Genomic DNA, 23424 nt, shown 5'->3' on the forward strand with positions numbered 1-23424 from the left:
CGTGATATCCATCTCTAGCTAAGGGGTTAAATTGAAGTTCACATGAATACGGATTCAACGAGGTCGAATTATTCACTTGCATATTGTGTGCTCAACATAATAAATATATATTTTTTCAATAATGACAACTATTGTAAACTATGTATATGTGGACAGAATGTGCATTCCTATAAACTTCATATACTATACTGCGAAATAAAAGCAAGTATTTAAATTCATTGTTATACTATACCTGAATACGAGGACACTTATACCTTGACACATGTTTAATAAGATCGGTATTTTATCCTGTTATATTGTTATCAAATTACAACGATATGGGATCAAATAAGTATTTCAATTGAATTTTCTTATAACAAGGGTTTCAATTGGAAAGAACAATCTTACAAACATGACGATTTTAGTTTTAATTGATCGATAAATCACATATAATAATTCTGTATTGGTACTAGATACCAAAGTATGGCAGTTGTTATCCATTCGTTTGATGTGTTTAAGTTTTGATTTTTCCATTTAATTCGGGACGTTACTTTTTGAATTGTCCTCAGGGTTTAGTATTTTTGTGATTTTACATTTTTTGTAAAACTTTTAGGTATTTCACATCAAATTTTTTAAGGTAATATTCTTTTCAAAGCATACTTATCGTATTGAACTTCTAGGAGTTAGGTAGTTTTGGCGTTGAACTTTTCTGTGTATGTTTTATAGAATTCGTAATCAAAATTTGTTTCAAAAGTGCTATGATAAAAATCAAACGTCAAAGTCAAAGATGTTATTGATATAAAATCCAAAATCTGGATTGTCATCAGACAAAGAACAAACATTTATCATTACAATCAATTATATATCAATATAGTACATTAAAAATATGATAAAAGAAAAAGACACTTCACTTAAACCATTAATGCCACCGGTTGACACCACCGATTCATTGGTATTCACGATTCGTCTCGACAAATTGACTTGATATCCTACGCTTACTGTTTAGAAACTTAGGAATTTAGATTTCCTGTCGACGGACTAACTCCATTGTGAGTACACGAGTCTACAATTGTGCTTTGTCATATGCTTTTTAGGTGGAGAAATATAAAGACTATTTGTATGTTTTGCAACAATATTTTAACAGTCTTTATTATGGAAAACACCATGTTTCCTAGTTGTAGAACACAGTTATTTCTTATTCACAGGAAAGATAACTTTGATTTTATTTTGTATTACAGTCTCAGATCATTAAACACTTTGACTTTTGCTTTCCTTCGAACTTCTTGTGGAGTATCATTTTCCTCAGCCACCCATATTCTGTCGTCAGGGTCGACACAAATTGACCATGGTTTCGTTATTCCGTCAACTACTGTCAAAATGTATGTTATAAAATGTCCTTCTTGATTTAAAAGGTGGATGAAATTATTGTCCTTGTCGGCAACGAGAATATTTCCGCGACAGTCTGAAGCAATACCACGAGGACTGAACGGTGAACAAGTCTTCAAATCTAATTGACCTCCATACCTAAAACGAACAATACCGAATGCATTAACTACTACCACTTTCCGAATAAAACAGTCTGAAACACACACGTCTTTATTTGTATTTTCACAAACAAATTTTGGTTCTCGATAAATTGGATTGTTTTGTCTATCACAGTTAATCTCTCTTTTTATAGTACCAGTTTTATCAAACTCTACAACTAGTCCACATTTGTCCTCGGTTGTATCAATACTGGAATACGGAATTAAACATACAAGATAATTCCCTGATTTAGAACAGCAAATGTCCCATGGGTCCGCTCCATGATATGTGAATATAGTTTTTCTTGATTTATCCATCGCAACTTCTACGACTCCAGCGTTTCCATCTGAATAAATGATGATCTGATTATAAGTTACTGTAAATCCTAAAACTTCCCTGGCAGTGTTGATTGTTTTAAGTTTCTTTCCTTTAATATCGAGCAGTGTGATATTCTTACCACTACCACTTACATACACTTGATCTTGTCCACAGTAGGAAATGTGAAATAACATGGAATAAGGACTGTCGAATTCGGCAATACAGCGAGGTAATTCTTTAAAACCTTGCTGTACCCTGTGAGTTGTAGCAACGTCCAGCGATTGTCGTAAGAAACAACTTTCTACAATATTTTCTTTTTGTTGTTGTTTTATTGGTGCTGTTTTAGGTCTTTGCATTAATGTTGTCGTTGAACTTTTGCGTGCTTTGTTAAATGGTTTCCATTCAACTTTCGATGAAGTTAAAGTTCCAAATATCTTCTCAGTAAGTGATACGTCACCCTCCTTAAATGATGGATAGGTGAAGCTAAAAGTGTCTTTAATCTTAGTATCGGAAACTTGTAAACCATACTTGCAGAACAATATAAGATCCACTGGAGTACTTCTCTCTAATGCTACTTCGGAAGTCTCAATGTTTACTTTCAATTCATTCAATTTCTCTTTCAACATATTCTGATACTCTGCCACTTTAGACACATCTGTCTTTTCCATGTCGTCGAGCTTTTTTATACTCTCTCGTAGAAGGGCATCGGCATTCCTTTTACATAGATCCACTTGTTTTTTCATCGCTTTTCTCACATCCTCATATATCTTTGATTTGTTTTGCTTTGTATTAGCAAGAAAGGATTCAACCTTATTTTCCTTTTCTTTCATTTTCTTAACGTTTTTTAGTAAAGATTTCCTTGTATCATCAAAAAGGTCATCCTTGCTAATATATTTGTGATTTCTGTGTGTTTTAATTTTACACTCTGCACAAATAGGAACTTTACAATCATCACATCCACTTTCAATACGGAATAAAGGATGATCTTGACATTTTTGATCCAAGGACGAACTTTCGCGAATCGAAACAACTTCATGGCTGACAAAATAAGCATCTAGAGAGTGCAATCTTTTGCAATTCTGGCTCATGCGATCCCCACATGGAACACACCTATACTCCGCTTCTGAAAGATTGCAATGCATGCATCGTATTACATCCTGAGCTTGGTTAGTGCTAGTTGATTCAGCCATCTTTTCCCTTCTATTCAAACACAAAGTATATTTTAAACAAAATAGGTTTTTTTTATAAAAAGATTTAAAAGTCTTTCATATTAAACAAGTAATTTTAGAACTAACAATTGATCAATATTGCACGGTTTTTATAATAAATTTGGAAGTTGGCCAATATCTTCAATGTGGTGGTCTATTTAATGTCTTTCATATTAAACAAGTAATTTTAGAACTTACAATTGATCATTATTGCGTGTTTTTTTTTTTATAGTATTTGGAAGTTGGCAAATATCTTCAATGTTGTGGTCTATTTAACAAGAACGGTTAGACTATTTTAACAGTCGTGAAAAGTCCTTACTTTTAAATGTGTTAATGATTGCTTCTTGTACTTGAAATGCATTTGTTGACACTTATTAGGTCTTTCCACTTTTCTGTGGAAAGACCTATTGTTTTTCTTCTGATTATTAGGTCTTTCTTCTGATTATTTTTTTTCCTTCCGCCTAATTGTTTTCTTGCGATAAATATTTGTTTCGCAATATTTTGCTTAGATATTTCTCATATGGTATCGTATGGTATCGTATAGTTTATGCGCTTTTAAATTATACCCTGCTAAGACGAAAAATCTTCTTTGTAAGAGTTATCTCCCCAAACACGGTTTTCCTTGTGAGTACATCTCCTCCGTAACAGTAGAAGAGACGGACAAATTTATTTCCCAAAATTGCTCATTAAATTCTTTGTCCTATTTTAACCGAAGCGATATGAACAGTCCATATGAGAGTTATTTCCCCTTATGCATTTGATATTAGTAATATGCATTTCTAACTGGTAAACCATAAGTGATAGAGACTTAGGGTCTTTTGATTTAAGGTCCTAGGTAAAAAAAAATGAAAATTAGGTCAAGGTCATATTATCAATTTGATTTGGCTTATTTTAATTTATCTTCAAAAACCGTATAACATATCAACAAATTATTTTTACTAAATTGATAGTTGCGACATGTCGTAACTTTTAAATTTTGGTTGGAAGGGTGCTTAAACAATTATTGGGAGTTTTCGCTCATCTTATATTTAGAATTATGCGTTAATTGATATAACTTATTAATCATACATATTAAAGACCTCACGTCTTTTGATTTGAGGTCGTTTATGACCTTAAAATTGAGGTCAGGGTCATTGGTTAATAGGACGTTCTATATTTTGACCTTTGCTTTAAATTCATATTTATACATCATAAAGCCATAGGACTTGACATTTTAGACTGATCTTTAGTATTTTAATATCAAAATAGATCTTTACTGGAGAAAAGACCTTCAATTGTTCTCTGAACAATTGTTTTTTTTCTTCTTCTAATTTTTTTCTTGCAATAAATATTTGTTTCGCAATATGTCGCTTAGATATTTGGTATATGATATCAAACAGTTAATGCGCCTTTGAAATTCACCCTGCGTAACCAAATAATTGTCTTTTTAGGAGTTATCTCCCCGAACACTGTTTTCCTTGCCTGCATCTTCTCCGTAACCGTGAAAGAAAGCGACAAATTTATTTTATGAAATTGCTTGTTATATCCTTTGCATGATTTGTTCTATTTTCACCGAAGCGATATGAGCACGCCATATGAGAGTTATTTTCCCTAATGCATTTGATATAAGTGATACGATTTTCTATCTTGTAAAACATAAGGAGGGATAGAGACCTAGAATCTTTGATTTAAGATCCTTTCGCCCCCCACCAAAAAAAAAAAAAAAAAAGAAACAGGTCAAGGCCAAAGGTCAAGGTCATATTCTAAATTTTGAATTTGGCTTATTTTCACTTATTTCCAAAAACAATATAAGAGATCGACAAATTATTTTTCTTAAATTGATAGTTGTGACAAGTCCTAACCCGTAAATTTTGATTGCAACGGTAAGTTGAACGTAAAAGGGAGTTTTCTACCCTCTTGTATTTAAAATTAAAATTGATCTCAAGGTCAAAACTTAATTTGAAGTCCTAGATTTTGACCTTTGCTTTTACCTCATATGTAAACATGATAAAGCCATGAATCTTTTTGCAATAGGTTTCAAACAATTTAACCTTGAAAAAATACAACCGGAAGTGACCTTGTGTGAACCAGAAGGAAATTTTGTTTGTACTTTATTGATATAAAAGTATATAGAACCAGATGTTTTTTGGAATAAGTGTGAAGTAAATATTTAAATAGTATCGGAAGTAACATTTTTTAAACCGGAAGTAACAAATTATCTCCCTTATTTAAAAAATATTGTGTAGAAACCATATATTTTTGGAATCAGCGTACAATAAGCTATCATTTGACGATTAAAATTACATTTTAAACCTAATCTTACTACTTTCATATTAAAATACAGGATTTTGAGTGGAAAGACCTTCAATTGTTCTCGGAACAATTGGTTTTTAATCATACTTTTATTTCTTTTCACATGAAAGTACATCAAACCACGTTTATATTTGTCCTTCTCTTCATAAAATTGTCACTCTTCGTTTCTTTAACTAAGAATATCTTGAATTTGCAAGTACTTTTCAAAAACAATGAAAACTCTCTTTATCGAAGGAACAACGTGTACAAGATCTTTTCACTAAGGCTTTTGTTCCTGTAGGATTTAATATAGTTGGATACATTTCCTCAGTATAACAGTTCACCGTCGAATTTTCTTATTACAGAATTAGCATGTAACTCAAATGTCAATTCAAAACAATTTACGCCTAATTTGTTAAACTAGAAAATCGCAACTTTCATCACCATAAAGATGGACATTATTAAATATTGAATTAAGGAAAAAGGTTAACTGTATTTTCCATTTAATAGAGTCGTATGGACTTTTGATATCATGGTATACATGTAATACACTTTCAAGGACAACTGGATGTGATTCTTATATGATTATCTCCCTTTTACCAGAACACAATATCTAGTGAAAAAAATAAAATGTTTATCGCTTTATAAAATAAATATAACGAAGATGTGGTATGAGTGATAATGAGACAAGTTGAACTTTTCATTCACAAATGTCTGACATGTAAAAAAAAAAGAAAGCGTAGATATCTCAAATATGTTTTCTGAATGCATGTACATGTATTATACATTCAGCTCCATAAGACATAATGACATGAAGCTTTATTTAGAGTCGGTAAAAGCATTGCAAGTACAAACATAAGCTCTGAAGAGCTTTTAAAACCGACATAACAAGAAGTAAAACAAAACATACATATCAAATCATGCACATACAATTAAACATATAAACCAAGAGTTCATATCAGTATATAAACATGCAGCACAAAAGTTCTCTAAGCATCAGTTACAAGTTAAACACACACTGATACATGCAATTATGAGATTAAAACACAAAAGCAAAAATAAAATGGTTTGCACATAAAAGTACATTAAAAGCACATATAGATTGGTTGGTTACTAAAATTATCACAAAGCAGCAGAAGCACTATAGTAAAGATAACAAAATACATGTGCCATGTTGAAAATGAAGCATTAAACCAAAAATAAAGAACAAAAATTAACTGGTTTTGAAGGCAAAACATTGGCATGATCTGCCAGACCCTGAATTTATCAAGTTCTTGAATTGATTTAAAGATGATTGCTTACGAAGCTCATCTGGCAGCCCATTCCTAAGCGGCCTATATCAAATCTTAAGACGTCCTAATGTTCCTATGGATGACACCATTTTGGAGCAAAAAATAGTATTTATTCGTCAGTTCAAATAATCACACTCATCTATAACAGTTCATGGCCAAACTATACAAAGGTCCGTCTGATATATATATTTAACAGGGAGCAATCTAATTGAAAAATTGAACCCTGGTTTCGTTATACTCTATATAATCAGAGTTTTTTATTACAATTATGTCATGAACTTTAACGAAATCTGAGTTCTATATTTGAATTACAATGTAGATTTAATAGAAAAATGTTATGAACACTTAAATACTGTTAGTTTTGAATAATACTCAATTATTCACAAACAATGCAAGAGAAATTGACTCGTCCGAACTGTTTGAATAAATCTTAACTGAACAACAAATACAAAGTAGAAACAAAAATACCGAACTCCAAGGTTAATAAAAAACACTGGACACTTTAAATTTGCAAAACACTCATTTGCAAATCTGCCGCCGCCTCAAATAAGAGCTACAGTGTCATGTATATAACCAAAATGTGCGGAATTACATGGGATTCAATAATTTCATTAGTTTTCTACTGTTACTATTATATTTATTTTGCTATTTGATTTATAAAAACATGGGATTTTCAATATCCCATGGGACAGGGCAAAATCCCATGGGATTTACCATTATCCCATGGGATTTTGGTTAAATCCCATGGGATAATTGTAGTCCCATGGGACAAAAAAAATCCCATGGGATTATTATTATCCCATGGGATTTTTAATATCCCATGGGACAAAATAAAATCCTATGGGATTCAAATTATAAATATATAGATATAAATATACAGTATGTGTATGTTGCAATGAATGCTGTTTGGTAGTAAAAAGTTTTAGATGTATACAAGTTTTTTTATATTTTATTAAATTTTTTTTCATTTTGTCACAAACATGTTTTTTATTTGTTAATACAATAAAGATTATAATTCTGATTTTGGAATGTATAATAAAATTTAAGGTCAAAGAGTAAAGTTCTTTCACTGAAACAAAATGATGACATGTTTAAATAAATGAAAAAATATTGTTTTGAAATCTTTGTCTTGTTTATTTTATAATGAAAAATAGAACTGAAAAAAATATTTCATATTCTGACTGAATAGTTTACTCTTTTCATGAAGTAAGGTTTTCTTTGTTATAGTTTCATTGCAATACATGATTGAATATGCAAACAATTTGAATGATATACCTTTGTGGTGTACATAATATTATGCTTATATTTGCAAATTTATAATTTAAACACTTTTTGTGTTAAAGTTTTAGTTTTCTTTTTCGCTGCTTGCTATGTACAATTATTCAGTCCACTATATAAGAGTCAAGTCAATAAATTATTTCATCCACTAGAATATTCCTGCAATTCTTAGACAAAACATTTTTCAATCTGTTCTTCAAAGATCCTCCTCGATACATCTTTATTGGATGGAGCGATTCAAATGAGAAGACAAAGCAGGTTTATTTGGACAACAACATACTAATATTTTGTTCATTCGTTCCTTCTTTCAATTGATAATAACATTGTTGCGTTTACATGATCAAGTTCTTGAGCATCTATGATCGTGATGATATGACTCCTTTTTGTTTATAGTCATATGTTGAAATTTCCTTTTTCTATTAAATGTAGAAAAAAACATTCCATTTCAAATTAATAAAAAAAGTAGCACTGTTGAGAAAAATATCATCTTCCAAGTTTTCTGTTCAGTATTGATCTGTTGAATGATGACCATGAAAACCGAGATGTCTGACCTACAAATACACAAAACTCAAAAATTATCAGTGAAGAGAAATACAGCAATAAAATGACTATTTTATCATGTTTATGAACATTTTAATAAACTTTCATTTAAATATCTATTGTTAGTACTCTTATTTCAGTGCTTTGTGTCTATGATTTACATATTACTGGTTATTGTTTGGTTCCTTGTTGCAGTCTTTTGAGTTAAGCCCATTGCAACAAATTTTTACAATTTGTTCAAATGTTGTGCTGTTATTAAAACCACTGTCCGGTATAGCGTTTGCTCATTGTCAAAGGCTGTACAGTGAACTATTTTGTTAAATTAAGGGGGCTCACAGGTTTCAATCAATTTTTTTTCTTAATACATGTAATATAGGGTTACGCTATATTTTTCTATAAATGAACTTTATCTTATACTTTATAGAAAAATAGAAAAATTAAATTAAAACTAGAGGCTCTAAAGAGCCTGTGTCGCTCACCTTGGTCTATGTGCATATTAAACAAAGGACACAAATGGATTCATGACAAAATTGTATTTTGGTGATGGTGATGTGTTTGAAGTTCTTACTTTACTGAACAATTTTGCTTCTTACAATTATATCTATAATGAACTTTGCCCATTAGTAACAGAGAACTATATTTGGTAAAAATTTACATAAATTTACCAAATTAATGAAAATTGTTAAAAATTGACTATAAAGGGCAATAACTCCTTAAGGGGTCAATTGACCATTTAGGTCATGTTGACTTATTTGTAGATCTTACTTTGCTGAACATTATTGCTGTTTACAGTTTATCGCTATCTATAATATTATTCAAGATAACCAAAAACGGCAAAATTTCTTTAAAAATTACCAATTGGAGGGCAGCAACCCAACAACCAGTTGTCCAATTCATCTGAAAAATTCAGGGCAGATAGATATTGACTTGATTAACAATTTTACTTCTTGTCAGATTTGCTCTAAATGCTTTGGTTTCATAGTTATAAGCCAAAAACTGCATTTTACCCCTATGTTCTATTTTTAGCCTTGGCGGCCATCTTGGTTGGTTGACCAGGTCACGCCACACATTTTTTAAACAAGATACCCAAAAGATGATTGTGGCCAAGTTTGGATTAATTTGGCCCAGTAGTTTCAGAGGAGAAGATTTTTGTAAAAGATTACTTTAATTTATGAAAAAGGTTAAAAATTGAGTATAAAGGGCAATAACTCCTAAACGGGTCAACTGACCATTTTTGTCATGTTGACTTATTTATAGATCTTACTTTGCTGAACATTAATGCTGTTTACAGTTAATCTCTATCTATAATAATATTCAAGATAATAACCAAAAACAGCAAAATTTCCTCAAAATTACCAATTCAGGGGCAGCAACCCAACAACCGATTGACCGATTCATCTGAAAATTTCAGGGCAGATAGATCTTGACCTGATAAACATTTTTTCCAGTCAGATTTGTTCTAAATGCTTTGATTTTGAGTTATAAGCCAAAAACTGCATTTTACCCCTATGTTCTATTTTTAGCCGAGGCGGCCATCTTGGTTGGTTGACCGGGTCACACCACACATTTTTTAAACTAGATACCCCAATGATGATTGTGGTCAAGTTTGGTTCAATTTGGCCCAGTAGTTTCAGAGGAGAATATTTTTGTCAAAGTTAACGACCACAGACGTTGACGCCGACGGACGCCGACGGACGCCAAGTGATGAGAAAAGCTCACTTGGCCCTTTGGGCCAGGTGAGCTAAAAATGGGGACACCATTCAATCACACTCACAATCCGCCTTTGAAAGAAGCATATATATACATTTTTGTAACGGTACTTTTTTTTCTGTTTAACTAATAGGAGAAATAGAGGTAATTTTGAAATGAAAAAAGAACTTAATTACAGAAATCGCTTAAATTTTACAATAGTTTAGTTTAAGTAAAGTTAGTTAAAAATGATTATAAAAAATATAGGTTACTGATGAGCTAAAAAAGATATTACAATTCTCATGCCAAAAAATGGCATTTCTGCACCAAAGGGAGATAATTTGGAGCTTTTTCAATGATATATACATTTTAAAAGTTGTCTGGGGCCAAAACGAATGGATTTTTTAGAATGATTTCTGTACCATATGAAAAAGTAAAAACTAATAAAGTTATAAATAAAATTAGTTATGTAAAAAAAAAAATTTAATATTTTTCTGAAATTTTTATACCCTCGAGCCTCCTTAAACATTGTTAAATGTCATTTTATCTCTATTGGAGAAAATTCTTATTTGAAATCAGACTGCTTCTTATTTTTATATCAACCCAGCCATATTATGCCTGTCCAATATCAGGAGCTTGTACATAGTTCAGTGGTTGATGTTGGTTCATATCCGTCATTTTTGTTTTTCATAATATTTTGTTTTTTTATAAATTAGTCTGGTATATTTGAAGTTTGAATTGATGCTTTGTTTCAAATTTTGTTAGCGTTGTCTTTTATAGATTACTATATCATGTATAGGGTATGAGTTTTTTCATTACTAACAGGTCATCATTGGCCTCTAATAAGTAATTACAATGCTTACATCCACATAATTGAACTCTGATGGATAGTTTTCTCATTTATCGTACCACATCTTATTTTAATAAATATTTAATCATTACTCAAGGGCTAAAACTTTTTTCAACAGTGGACTTACCATTTAGGCTTTGTTGACCTTTGTAAATCTATTTTTGTTGATAATTTCTTCTGTTTATAGTTTTCCTTTTATATCTTTAATATTCTTGCCCTACACATAAAAGGGTAAACAATATCATTTAATGACAAAAATAACTACTAATACATAAAAAGTAGGCAACTGAAAATTTTGCCTCATTTGTATATAACTTTGACTTGATTCTCATTCTTGCTGTTTAATATTATCATTGTTTTATGAAAATGAGGTCTTAGTAAAATTAACCTTGGCAAACAGATATCTTCTTTTTTTATATGACACCTTGCATTCATTTCGTACAACAAGTAGACCTATGCTTATAATATCTGATAAAATGACAAAACCAAGAAAACTTAGCATTGACCAAAGAACCATAAAATGCGGTCATGGTTTTATGAATCTGCCAGAGAGACATGCACACCTTACAATTGTTACATATCCTACAAATATAATCTACCTGTAACTTTAAGCATAATTATGATAAACAATGCAGTGTTTCATTGACCAATGAAAATGAGGTCATGGTCATATAAAATATGACAGACAGACATGTGCATCTTACAATCATTCCGTTCACTAAATAAAGTGACCTTATTGCTTACAGTATCTGGAAAATAAACCAAACCACAAAAGCTAAACATTTTCATAGTTCCTTATACCCTGTCACATTCATAATATATGTGCCTGTTCCAAGTCAGGAGCCTATAATTAAGTGATTGTCCTTTGTTTATGTGTAACATTTAACTGTTTTTCCATTTTTTGTACATAAATTAGGTTGATAGATTTCTGGTTTGAATTGTTTTCGTTGTCATTTCTGGACCTTTTATAGCTGACTATGCAGTATAACTGGGAGTACTCTCAGATCTGTTCATTGTGTCTTTTTGTGTAGGGATGTACAAGTACCCGGCCACATCCACTTGTATTTTTGTCCATCTGATGAGTTAAGCCTTTTTCAACTGATTTTTATAGTTTATTCTTATGCTGCACTGTTATACCACTGTCCCAGGTTAGGGGGAGGGTTGGGATCCCGCTAACATGTTTAACCCCGCCACATTATTTATGTATGTGCCTGTCCCAAGTCAGGAGCCTGTAATTCAAAGGTTGTCGTTTGTTTATGTGTTACATGTTTGTTTTTCGTTCATTTATTTATATAAATAAGGCCGTTAGTTTTCTCGTTTGAGTTGTGTTACATTGTCTTATTGGGGCCTTTTATAGCTGACTATGCGGTATAGGCTTTGCTCATTGTTGAAGGCCGTACGGCGACATTTAGTTGTTAATGTCTGAGTCATTTTGGTCTCTTGTGGACAGTTGTCTCATTGGCAATCATACCACATCTTCTTTTTTATATTTGTTCATTGTTAAGGCTGTAGGATGACCTTGAGTTGTTAATTTCTGTTTCATTTGGTCTCTCATGGGGAGTTGTCCAATCATACCCCATCTTCTTTTTTTATATTGTCCTATGTACTATGAAAATAAAGTAAGATGAAACTTCTCAGTCAGATATATGCACCTAGTTGACCTTTTGCTAATTTGAAAATAATAAAATAGAGAAACTGGTAAAAAAACCCAAAAATGTAACATTAAGCAATGAACCATAAAAGTGAGGTCAAGATTGAATAAAACATGCCAGTCTAACATGTACATCCCTAAAAATTTTCATACAACAAATATACTTGACATGTTGCATACAATATTAGAAAACCCGACCAAAACACAAAAACTTAACAATAACCACTGACCATGAAAATGAGGTCAGAGGATAGAAAACCAGATAAATTGACACAAATCCCTGTGGTAAGACAAAATGTGCCATAATATTAGTCCAAATGATAATAAAGTCTTGCATGGCTATTCTGTTCTGTTCTGGTTTAGAAAATCCCTCCTTCAAAGGAGCACTTTGCACAATGACGAATAAATGTTTATATATATATATATACACCTAAAAAGACATACTAGGTACGCCTCGTGAGATAAGTGTTGGTTACTGTCAAAGACCCTTACACTTGCTTGGCGGAAGGTTTTTAATTATGAAGACGAGTTCGTACTCCATGAAGAGCAAAGCAAAGCTTCCTTGTTATGTATTCTACAGTGTAGCAGGCATCCATGCATTTACATTTGCAACCACAAGCACATATAAAGCTACTAGGGTCCAATATAAAGTTAGTGTCTAGCTATTTCAACTTTTTTCTTGGACGCCGTCAGAGTAAAAAAAATCCTTTCAAGGTGTAATAATTGTTTGTATTACAAAAAGAAGAAACCTAAATCTTACTTGTTAGTTGTTATGGGCTAACAAAAAAGATTTATTTAAAGTTGGTTATACATACAATACAACATAAGCTCTAGAGCTTTTATCCAACATATATATATGACAAGCACAATACATAAAACATTAAGTGCATCACTGAGATAATAGTCTCAGATAGAGGGAGACAGGGTCAACCAAACCCCTATTCAATCTGAATGTAGGACAGAAAGTCACAGGACAAAAAGTCACGGTCAACAAGTCACAGACAAAAAGTCACAATTCAGTTTAGAGATTATTTTTCTTTGAACAAGAAAACACTTTTTTTTGTATTTTTCTTGAAGTTTTATTTAAGAAGCAACTTAGTAATTAAAATTTATTCAATAAATATCAATAATAATCAAATAATTGTTATGAAAACAAAATTTCAAAGTGGCTTGGTACTTAAATGGCTTCAATTTGCCATAAATATGGCCCCATAAATATATCCTTTGCAAGATTAAAATCTAATACATTTCCATTTATCGTGTTTATCGAGCTCTATGAGCAATTTCCTTAAATTAAAAATGAATATATGTAATAAAAAGAAAATATTTCAAGATCTTTTTCATATATATTCAAACCAATTGTCAACAATTTGTTTGTGACTTTTTGTCCTATCAAATTTGTGACTTCATGTCCTGTGACTTTTTGTCCTGCGACTTTCTGTCCGTTTACCTTCCATCTAAATCAGTAAACTGAATAATTGTTTTTTGAAGTAGTCCGGGTAACGAGTCGATATCTGTTATTAATCATGCAAATTGCGAGTCAACACTTACACACTTTTTTTCAGAATGTCAGCTAAAAACAAAGAATCACTGGTGATAGGGGAGTGTAACCGATGAATTGATACTGAATCAGATAAGATTTTGTAATACGGAGTTGGAGAACCTCTTTATTTGATCCACATTTGATCACACTCACCGGGAGATTTAATAATGAGGCTACTAAAAACATTTCATTTTCCCATGTTCGCTGTTTTTCGCTATAATTATTTAAAGCTGAATAAAGCTATTTGAAAAATACATTAATTTGTGTTTTTTACTGCTACAAGATATTTGAATAAAATCACGTGAAAAAAATGCTAATTACGCACCAGTTGCTGAGCAGAGAATCATTTAAAGCCAGGAACAGTATATACTAACTGTAAGAATAAAAATTCCCTGTAAAAAGGCAGTCAAATCTTAACAGAACTGTAACTTAATGATACATGTATATCAAGTTCCAACACCTCACCCAGCACCCTGGTTCAGCACACTGAGTTAGCAAACTGGTGTGTGTCAGTCTTATAATATAAAACTGTGTAGGTTCATATCGTTAGATTTATCGTTTGTTTGGATATTTTTAGGATCGTTGTAAAATTATATATCTTGAACTGTGTTAAAATACTATTTTAAATTGTTCAATTCGTTATATTTCATAATTTTGTCAAAGTGTACTTTTTAAAGTTTTAAATTTTAAAGATATAAAAAATGATTTGAGGGAAATTTGTTTGAACTGTAATGACATGGTCAGTCAACTGATTTGTTGCAAAGCTGATTACAGGTAATTATAACATACAGCAATTTTCCATTACGACAGTGCGTGTACTCTCCGGTGTGTATAAAGTAAAGTTTCTAGAGAACATCCTGTCTACGTGTAATACAGATTGATGACATTACACAAAATTTCTTTTGTTAAATGTGCTTAGGTATCTGTGTCTATTCCCTATTTCAACACCACAAATTTTTAGAAGAAAAAAAAATCAAAAAATCAATTATATGAAATAAAGAAGAAAAGTAGCTAATATCAACTTCAGTAACTAGTAACTAGTAACTGCGCATTGAGTAATCATAATTTCAATATTGCATGAACCAACAAATGGAAGTTTTTAACGACCTTGACTGGCTATACAGCCCTTGCACGGTCGGTAATGAACCAACCCTTGACAAAACGTATACATGTAGGCCTATGTAAAAGTGTTTAAAAAGACCAATTCCTATTGGTTATATTTCACACTAGGACCTTAGATAACTAGAACTAAGCAGTGGTTGATCCAGAAATTTTCATAAGTGGGGACCCATTGACTGCCTAAGAGGGGGTCCCTGCCAGTCATGCTTCAGTGACTCCCTATATAATCTCCCATTTTCCAAGATTAGTGTGTGGGGGTGGGGCTGGAAAAAAACCTAAATCCTCCTCTGCTAATTGGGAAGTCATTTTGTCTGATACACACATATAAATACCTATAATGTACAAAATGCTTCAAATATATGCATAAATAATAATGGTACGTCTAAAAACCGTTAAGGATCTCCTCGGTGCACGCAAGACATAAAAAGTCACTTAGGACATGTATTTTAGTGTTGAGGGTATTCATTCGATTCATAACTTATTTCTTAATCTTGTAATTTTTGTTTTGATAAAATTTGAGACATAAATACATGTATTGAGACATATAATATACATGTAATATATGTCTCTGATAAAATAAAACCAACTTTAAAGAAGTTATTTAAGTTTGAATCGGCTGTCACCTGTGTTTTGCATTGGGATGCCAAAACATTAATGTTATTTACAAAAATGCCAAAACCTGCAAATATATTTTAGGCAAAAAGAGACATTTATAAATCGATGATTTTTTACACTAAACGTTTTTATAATTTGTTATAGAAATATTAATAAGTACATGTACATAGTTTTATCAGAGACATATAATATAATTGTATTATATGTCTCTGGTTTTATCAAGGATTTGTATAGTAACTATACACATCCTTGGTTTTATAAAGTCCTTCATTGCTTCAACCCCTTGGTGAAATTTAAATGGCGAGACGATAATTAATAAACTATCTATCTATCGACATGCGCCGTTATTTAGGATTTTAGAATACGTCACGGATGACCGATGATCATTTTCAATACCAATCATCATTTGAATTTTGTCAATTGATCTTTAATGATTAGGACTGATTGGTGATGGCAAAGAATGTGTCTCTGTTGATGGTTATAAACACATAGAAGTAAACTTGACAAAAAAAAGTTTACTTGGAAAAAAATATAAAATTATATGAATATGCTAAATAAATTTTTCTTTGGTATGTAATAATCGAAGACGTTTAGAAATATAAAGAATCTTCACATAGTTGGGAAATTTTCTATTAAAGTTATATCATTTAAAAACGTTTAGAAATATAGATCTTTTTCGATGTACAATTTGGCCCGCTTGGAGATCTTAATAATTGTTTGCCTACTTTCGTCTATTTATATTGCTGAAATTCTTTAATAAAAAACTTGTACAAGCCCTTGCTATAATATAATGAAACTCGTCGCCAATATCACCATAAATACTTAAAGAACAGATACAATCTTATCCTAAATAGTTTGCCATCTAACAATTTAAAAAGAAATTTTGAGTCGAAACTGAAGTACCAAATCTTGAAAAAGAATCACCTTTTTTTGTAACAGTATAGACGTCGAAAATTAAACTCTATATATATATTCTTTTTTCAAAACTCCTGAAATAATTTAAAATTATCTTTAGACAGCTTTCATATGCAAATCTTTTTAGAAGTATGTGAGCGTATTACCCCCCCCCTTTTTTTCCTTCTATAAAATTTATTTGTAAACGATTTTGTGTTTTAATTTGTGTTTGCTAATTAACTGTTATGTAACATGCCGACTATGAATAAAGCTTTGAATTGAATTGAATTGAACTGCGGTTCATGTTGTCAAAAGTAAAAAATGTCCCCTTGTGTATAAGTTATTTTTAAAAAAATATTTGAAGCAGCCAGAAGAATAAATCATTACCTGAACTTAAATACATTTATTTGTAAATAAAGACAATTTGCCTAAAACATTCTCTCATATATTTAAACAATTGTAAAATAATTAATTCAACGACTTTCTTTTACTTTTTACTTTACTTCTTCAGTTTTTTTTTACCCATTGCTCTTCAATTACTGATCACACATTTTTCGGATGCTTTTTATCCTATTTTCGTATCGAACTTACATGTTAGCAGTTGAACGGAATTAAGTACATTTTTCAGGAATTTACAACTTAAATTTTCAACAACAAAATTCCACACTTTTTTACTGGGATTTTTTTTTCTGTTTTAAAGGCGCCACCAGTGACCCCGTAGCACACATAACCAACACCTCACATGGCGTATTCACGATGTTGAGGTATTGACCTACAGTCACATTTATCAATATACAGCAAGTAGGTAATTTGGTGTTGAATGCCAGTAGGTCAGAATTTGTTAATTGAATTTTACCTGTAAAAGGGTCACTAGCTGTCAAATTCATGTTCATCGATTTTAATCAAATTCACATAACATGTGGTGTTGAATTGTTTATTAAAATTCCACGCACAATCTTGGCTGATATGCATATAACCATTATTTCATGAACCTGCATGAAATATTGACTTATCACAGAACTAAAAAAATAAACCACCGAAAGTCCACATAAGAGATCATAAGAGGGTATAGAGAATAACGGACAAAGAAAAAAAGGAATAAAGAATAGTGAAAGAAAGAGAATAATGGTAAAAAGTGTAAGTCATTAAAAATATAGCTTAAAAAAAAGAAGCCTCTTGCATCAATTTGAGGAATTAACCCAAGATTAATTTTACGGCGGCTTATTTTATTTTGGATTAAAAATAAACACAATTGACAAGTTTCCTTCCCCTGCATTTTCGATCGCACATGTAAATAGCACGTTGGTCTCAAATAAGACACTGATACATTACAACACTTGCCGTCAGTATTTGAAAATATTAATTAAGAAGGTATAGAAAATTAATGCACACACACTATTATCCACCACAGGCCTAAATCGTTAGTCCGCAAACAACGAGGGTGATAAAAAACCCAGCACTTTGAACACAGCCACCGGCATGCTATGAATTTGAAAGCTTCCCAAATTAGTAACTATCAAGTTTATTAACCATCTAGAAAACTTTTGTCCTTCTTTATCAAAAATGAAATTTAAATCAATTTATTCATATATTTGACCGACTAGAATTAATTGGGGAATTTAAACCAATTTCTATTGTAAGTGATAAAACTATCAGATCATATCAGGGTGATTGAAATGAGGAAAAAGGGGGGTGGGTGGTGATGAGGTATTTTGGGAGGGGGGGGAGAAAGAAGGGAGGGGGAGTCCACCCCCTTCAATTTGAGAATATGCTATTATCTTGTAAACGGTTTAGATCCCCACCCCTAAACCATATATATTCTTGAATGGGACAATAAAATGAATCAATTAAAATTAAAGGGAAGTCCCTGGGGGGTCACCCCACCCCATTCAATTTGAGAATGTGCTATTATCTTGTAAATGGTTTAGATCCCCACCCCTAAACAATATATATTCTTGAATGGGACTATAAAACAAATCAATTAAAATTAAAGGTTAGTCCCTGGGGGTCACCCATCCCCGTTCAATTTGAGAATGTGCTATTATCTTGTAAACGGTCCAGATCCCCACCCCTAAACCATATATATTCTTGAATGGGACGATAAAACAAATCAATTAAAATTAAAAGGAAGTCCCTGGGGGTCACCCCGTCCCGTTCAATTTGAGAATGTGCTATTATCTTGTAAACGGTCAAGATCCCCACCCCTAAACCATATATATTCTTGTATGGAACAATAAAACACATCAAATGAAATATAGGGAAAGTCCATGGGGGGTCACCCCCACCCTCACATGTTTGAAAAACTTTTAAATGGTTGAGATCCCCAGTGGTTAAGTGAAAAAAATTCCGGATCACAGGGGGAGGATTCTAGGGGTTGGTAGTTCAACTTGGAACCCCTCCTTTTTTTTGGACACTCAATGCATTTGAATGGGAACATATAGTTGGAACCACCCCTCCTAAATCTTGGGTTGGGAACAGGGAACCCCTTTATAAAATGGCTGGATCCATCCAGGCATACCATCTAGCTAGCTATTAAGGCTTTAAAAATATGAAATAAATCAAACAAGGAAATTAACGGTGTAGGCAACTGTTTTGAATTTTAAAAAAAGCCTTTATTAACAATGTTAAATTTTGTGTGCATTTATTTTTGCTTATTTTCAATAACAAATAAATAATGGACAGAATTGCGTGATTGATTATTGTAATTTACGAAAAATCTGCATACATGTTATAAAATGGGAAGTAGAAACTGGGAATTTGTCAAAGAGACAACAACACAAGTGACAACCAAAGAGCAGACAACGACCGAAGGTCACCTATGGGTCTTCAATGCAGTGAGGAAATTTTGGCACTGGTCTTCAGCTCATAAATATGTCTCAGAAATGAGAATGATATACAGCTCTCATTTGCATTAATAAAAACCTGACAATATGTTCTGAATATCAGAATATACAGTATTGCAAGATACTCTCATATTGTACACATGGAGCTGAGAAACTGTAAAATTAATCATGCTAATTTAACATTTAAGTCCTCGGAATCAATCTTAATATGCATACTGTTGTACAAAGGAATATAAGTATGCAAAAGACATATATATATATATATATATATATATGGTCTTCAAAAATAAGAGTATCAATGCTATTAATTTATGACAAGAATTATTTTGGTCTGTTTAAATATTTAGGAGGTTAGTATGGCCTCCTTTTTTGTGATGATGTTTTCCTTTTAAGCTGGGAAAAATTGTTTGTATCAACAAAAATAAAAACACAAAGTTAATCTAAAATTATGTTTTTATCATTTTTTTATGTTTAGATCATGTAGATTGTCAGCAAGATGAAAAGAAAAAAAAAATATGCAGCTCAAAAGTCAAAATGTGGATAAGCTGAGGTTCAAGGTCCTACTTTTGCAGATTTTCATATTTTGCATGAATGAATTTAAAGTTTATACCATGGACAGCAGAGAAAGAAAAAAAAAACTTTCAATTTTCCTGCTTCTGAAGGATAAATGTAACACATCTTGTTTTTGGTAAGTTTTATGCTCTGTTTTAATAGTGTTGGTGCATTCATCTGTCCAGTCCTTCCTCTAAATTGTATCCTCTTTAATTTCAGTAAGTAGCCTGTGGATTTACATATATATACTCAAAATTTAGTACTAATATTAAGGGATTTTAGCATGACATTCTGTCGAATGCTTGTTAATCATGTTTATGTTCCAGAACATATGAGTATTAAGACTACGCGTACAGTCTGCCCAATTTTAAGAAGTTGGTCAAGTTTATTAGAAACAAATATACATTACAGATCAACATAACTGAAATCTTTAATAGATTAATACAAAAAGTTTAATTGCAGTAGAAATAAAAATACATGTTTGGTTGAGCTCTGGTATTAGACAGTACAAGTACCGGGTATACTCAAATGGTCTGATTGTATGCATATGGTCGGACTGTAAGAGTATACTTATATGTTTCGGACCATAAACGTACGGTCCAAATACTTATATGGTCTGAAACATTTATACATGTCTTAAAACAAGTATCTGACAAACACGTTGGTGTTTGTGAACTTGGTAATAAGTTATTCGATAGAAATATAATGTTTTCAGATTATAAAAATAAAAATATCCCATATTTACTTTTAATAAAGAAGAAGATTATTGATGTATGTATAACTGTAAAATGAGACAGCAAGCCAACAACACAAAAAATAAGTATGAAACAATATATTTTTTTGTATCAATGTTATAATCATGATAATTTCCAATATGTCCGAAGATTTCAAGGTATTTTTACATTGAAATAAAACACAAATTGAACTCTGTCAGAACTTCAAAAGCTTAAAGATATATTGTTTCTGTTGTCTGCATTTTGTATAATATATTGAAATTCTAGTGAATAATGGAATATGTTATTATAACTGCCTAAAGTTTTAACATTGATCTTTATATATGATATATATAACTTAGGAAAATACCCAAATGTTATAAAGAAGAATAAATTAATTGATTATTATATACCGGTAGTATTAGAATAGGAAGATGTGGTATATTGCTAATTTGACAACTCTCCATCAGAGACCAAAGGATGTAAGAGGTTAGAAACTGATGACATTGGACAACCTTTAACAATCAGTAAAATCCATACCGCATAGCTATTTTTATTAAAAATCATATTATTGCTACATGTATACAAAACATTTTATATAATACTTCAGATTTTATTGGTTCTTTTTCAGAAGGATTGAAATTCATCATCTAGAATAAATGGAGAAAACATAGAAACAAGACCAGAATAAATTCAAAGACGAAAGTTGGATCAGCTATTATTTTCATCGCTCACTCAATGATTTGAAGTTCTTTTAAATACCAAAGATATTGAAACCACAATAATGTCAATGTTCTGTGCGCTGAATGACCAAAAAGTGGACTATAAGATCACACAATGCTGGATGATAAGAAACTATTAATGTTTTGTGTGGAGGGATATTGTGAAAAAAAATAGATTTACTTAAATAGCTACTGTAAATTCAAGAATTGTTGTGAGGGTTTATATTTGCAAAAATTGCAACACAGATGTAAACGCAATAATTTAAACTCCCATTTAGAAATATTTTATATGAATTAAACTGATCTCAAAATCGTAAAAAATTACAATCTCATATTAGTCTTAAATGACAAAAATCCAATAATAAATGCACGCAATAATTTCTGAATTTACAGTACTTAAGTATGTTCAGCCTTATATTAGAGTTTTTCATTGATTTTAAATGGTAAATAATAGTGTTTCAAGAAAGTATTCTATAATTCATAAATTAGCATATATTGATACTTACATTATCTACTTTGTTGTTTAAAAGTTTAGTTTTGAACAGTTATGGAACAATATGTTGAATTAACATTTCCAAAGAAAAAAGATATTCAATTAAAAAGATTCATCTTATAACAATTTACTACCAAATAAAATACATTGTAACATACACATTACTGTATATTTATATCTATATATTTATAATTTGAATCCCATAGGATTTTATTTTGTCCCATGGGATATTAAAAATGCCATGGGATAATAATAATCCCATGGGATTTTTTTTGTCCCATGGGACAACAAATATCCCATGGGACTACAATTATCCCATGGGACCAAAAAAAATCCCATGGGATTTAACCAAAATCCCATGGGATAATGGTAAATCCCATGGGATTTTGCCCTGTCCATTGGGATATTGAAAATCCCATGTTTTTATAAATCAAATAGAAAAATAAATATAATAGTAACAGTAGAAAACCAATGAAATTATTGAATCCCATGTAATTCCGCACATTTTGGTTATATTCATGACATTGTAGCTCTTATTTGAGGCGGCGGCGGATTTGCAAATGAGTGTTTTGCAAATTTAAAGTGTCCAGTGTTAAAAGTATATGTAAGTCTTTAAATACCGAACTCCAAGGTAAATAAAAGTATATGTAAGTCTTTTTAAAAATAGCGAACTCCAAGGTAAATAAAAGTATATGCAAGTCTTTTTAAAAATAGCGAACTCCAAGGTAAATAAAAGTATATGTAAGTCTTTAAAAACTGATAAAATCAAACGTTACCTGTAACCGTCTGTAAATCCCTCTCTATCAAGAGAACCTAAAGTTCAGCCAGTATTTATTTCTCTATATTTAGTCTGTTTCAAGTCACTTTTTTTTCTATTTTCAACCAATGAGCTTGATAGACCTTTGTTAGACTTTATCAAAAGAGATATGATCTTTATAATATAGATTTTTATGACAAATAATTAAATTTACGATATGTAAGTATTATTACGCTTAAAAGTTGACAAGTGAAATTGAGAATGGAAATGGGGAACAACCCGAACAAAGAGCAAATAACAACCGAAGGCTTCAATACAGCGAGAAAATCCCGCACCCGGAGGCGTGCTTGAGCTAGCCCCTAAACAAAAACGTAAACTAGTTCAGTGATAATGGACGTCATACTAAACTCCTAAATATAGAAAAGAAACTAAAATAAAAAATCATACAAATCTGACAAAGGCAAGAGGTTCCTGACTTGGGACAGGCGCAAAAATGCGGTGGGGTTTAATATGTTTCTTTTTAGATCTTGACATTCCTCCTTTACTTCTAGCCAATATAGAAAAAACAAACAC

At 31.4% G+C, this 23424-nt stretch overlaps 2 protein-coding genes and 1 long non-coding RNA gene across 3 annotated transcripts in view; 2 read left to right on the top strand and 1 right to left on the bottom strand.

The window, feature by feature from the left end:
* Positions 1-23424, top strand: part of LOC143067443 (monocarboxylate transporter 12-B-like) — a 44088-nt gene that overhangs the window by 7124 nt on the left and 13540 nt on the right. The window lies entirely within an intron of this gene.
* Positions 755-3018, bottom strand: LOC143067441 (uncharacterized). Its single transcript, XM_076240716.1, has one exon. It carries the CDS (start codon positions 3009-3011, stop codon positions 1212-1214), a length of 1800 nt encoding a protein of 599 aa, XP_076096831.1. The 5' UTR covers positions 3012-3018; the 3' UTR covers positions 755-1211.
* On the top strand, positions 17351-21979 carry LOC143067442 (uncharacterized). Its single transcript, XR_012975950.1, has 3 exons — positions 17351-18142; positions 20090-20302; positions 21511-21979. It is a non-coding gene; the product is annotated as an uncharacterized LOC143067442 (long non-coding RNA).

Source organism: Mytilus galloprovincialis, chromosome 3, assembly GCF_965363235.1.
Source record: "Mytilus galloprovincialis chromosome 3, xbMytGall1.hap1.1, whole genome shotgun sequence".
NCBI lineage: Eukaryota > Metazoa > Mollusca > Bivalvia > Mytilida > Mytilidae > Mytilus > Mytilus galloprovincialis.

Bases quoted from the DNA above. Each gene is read 5' to 3' on its own strand.
- LOC143067441 (XM_076240716.1), bottom strand. From the start codon at position 3,011: ATGGCTGAATCAACTAGCACTAACCAAGCTCAGGATGTAATACGATGC.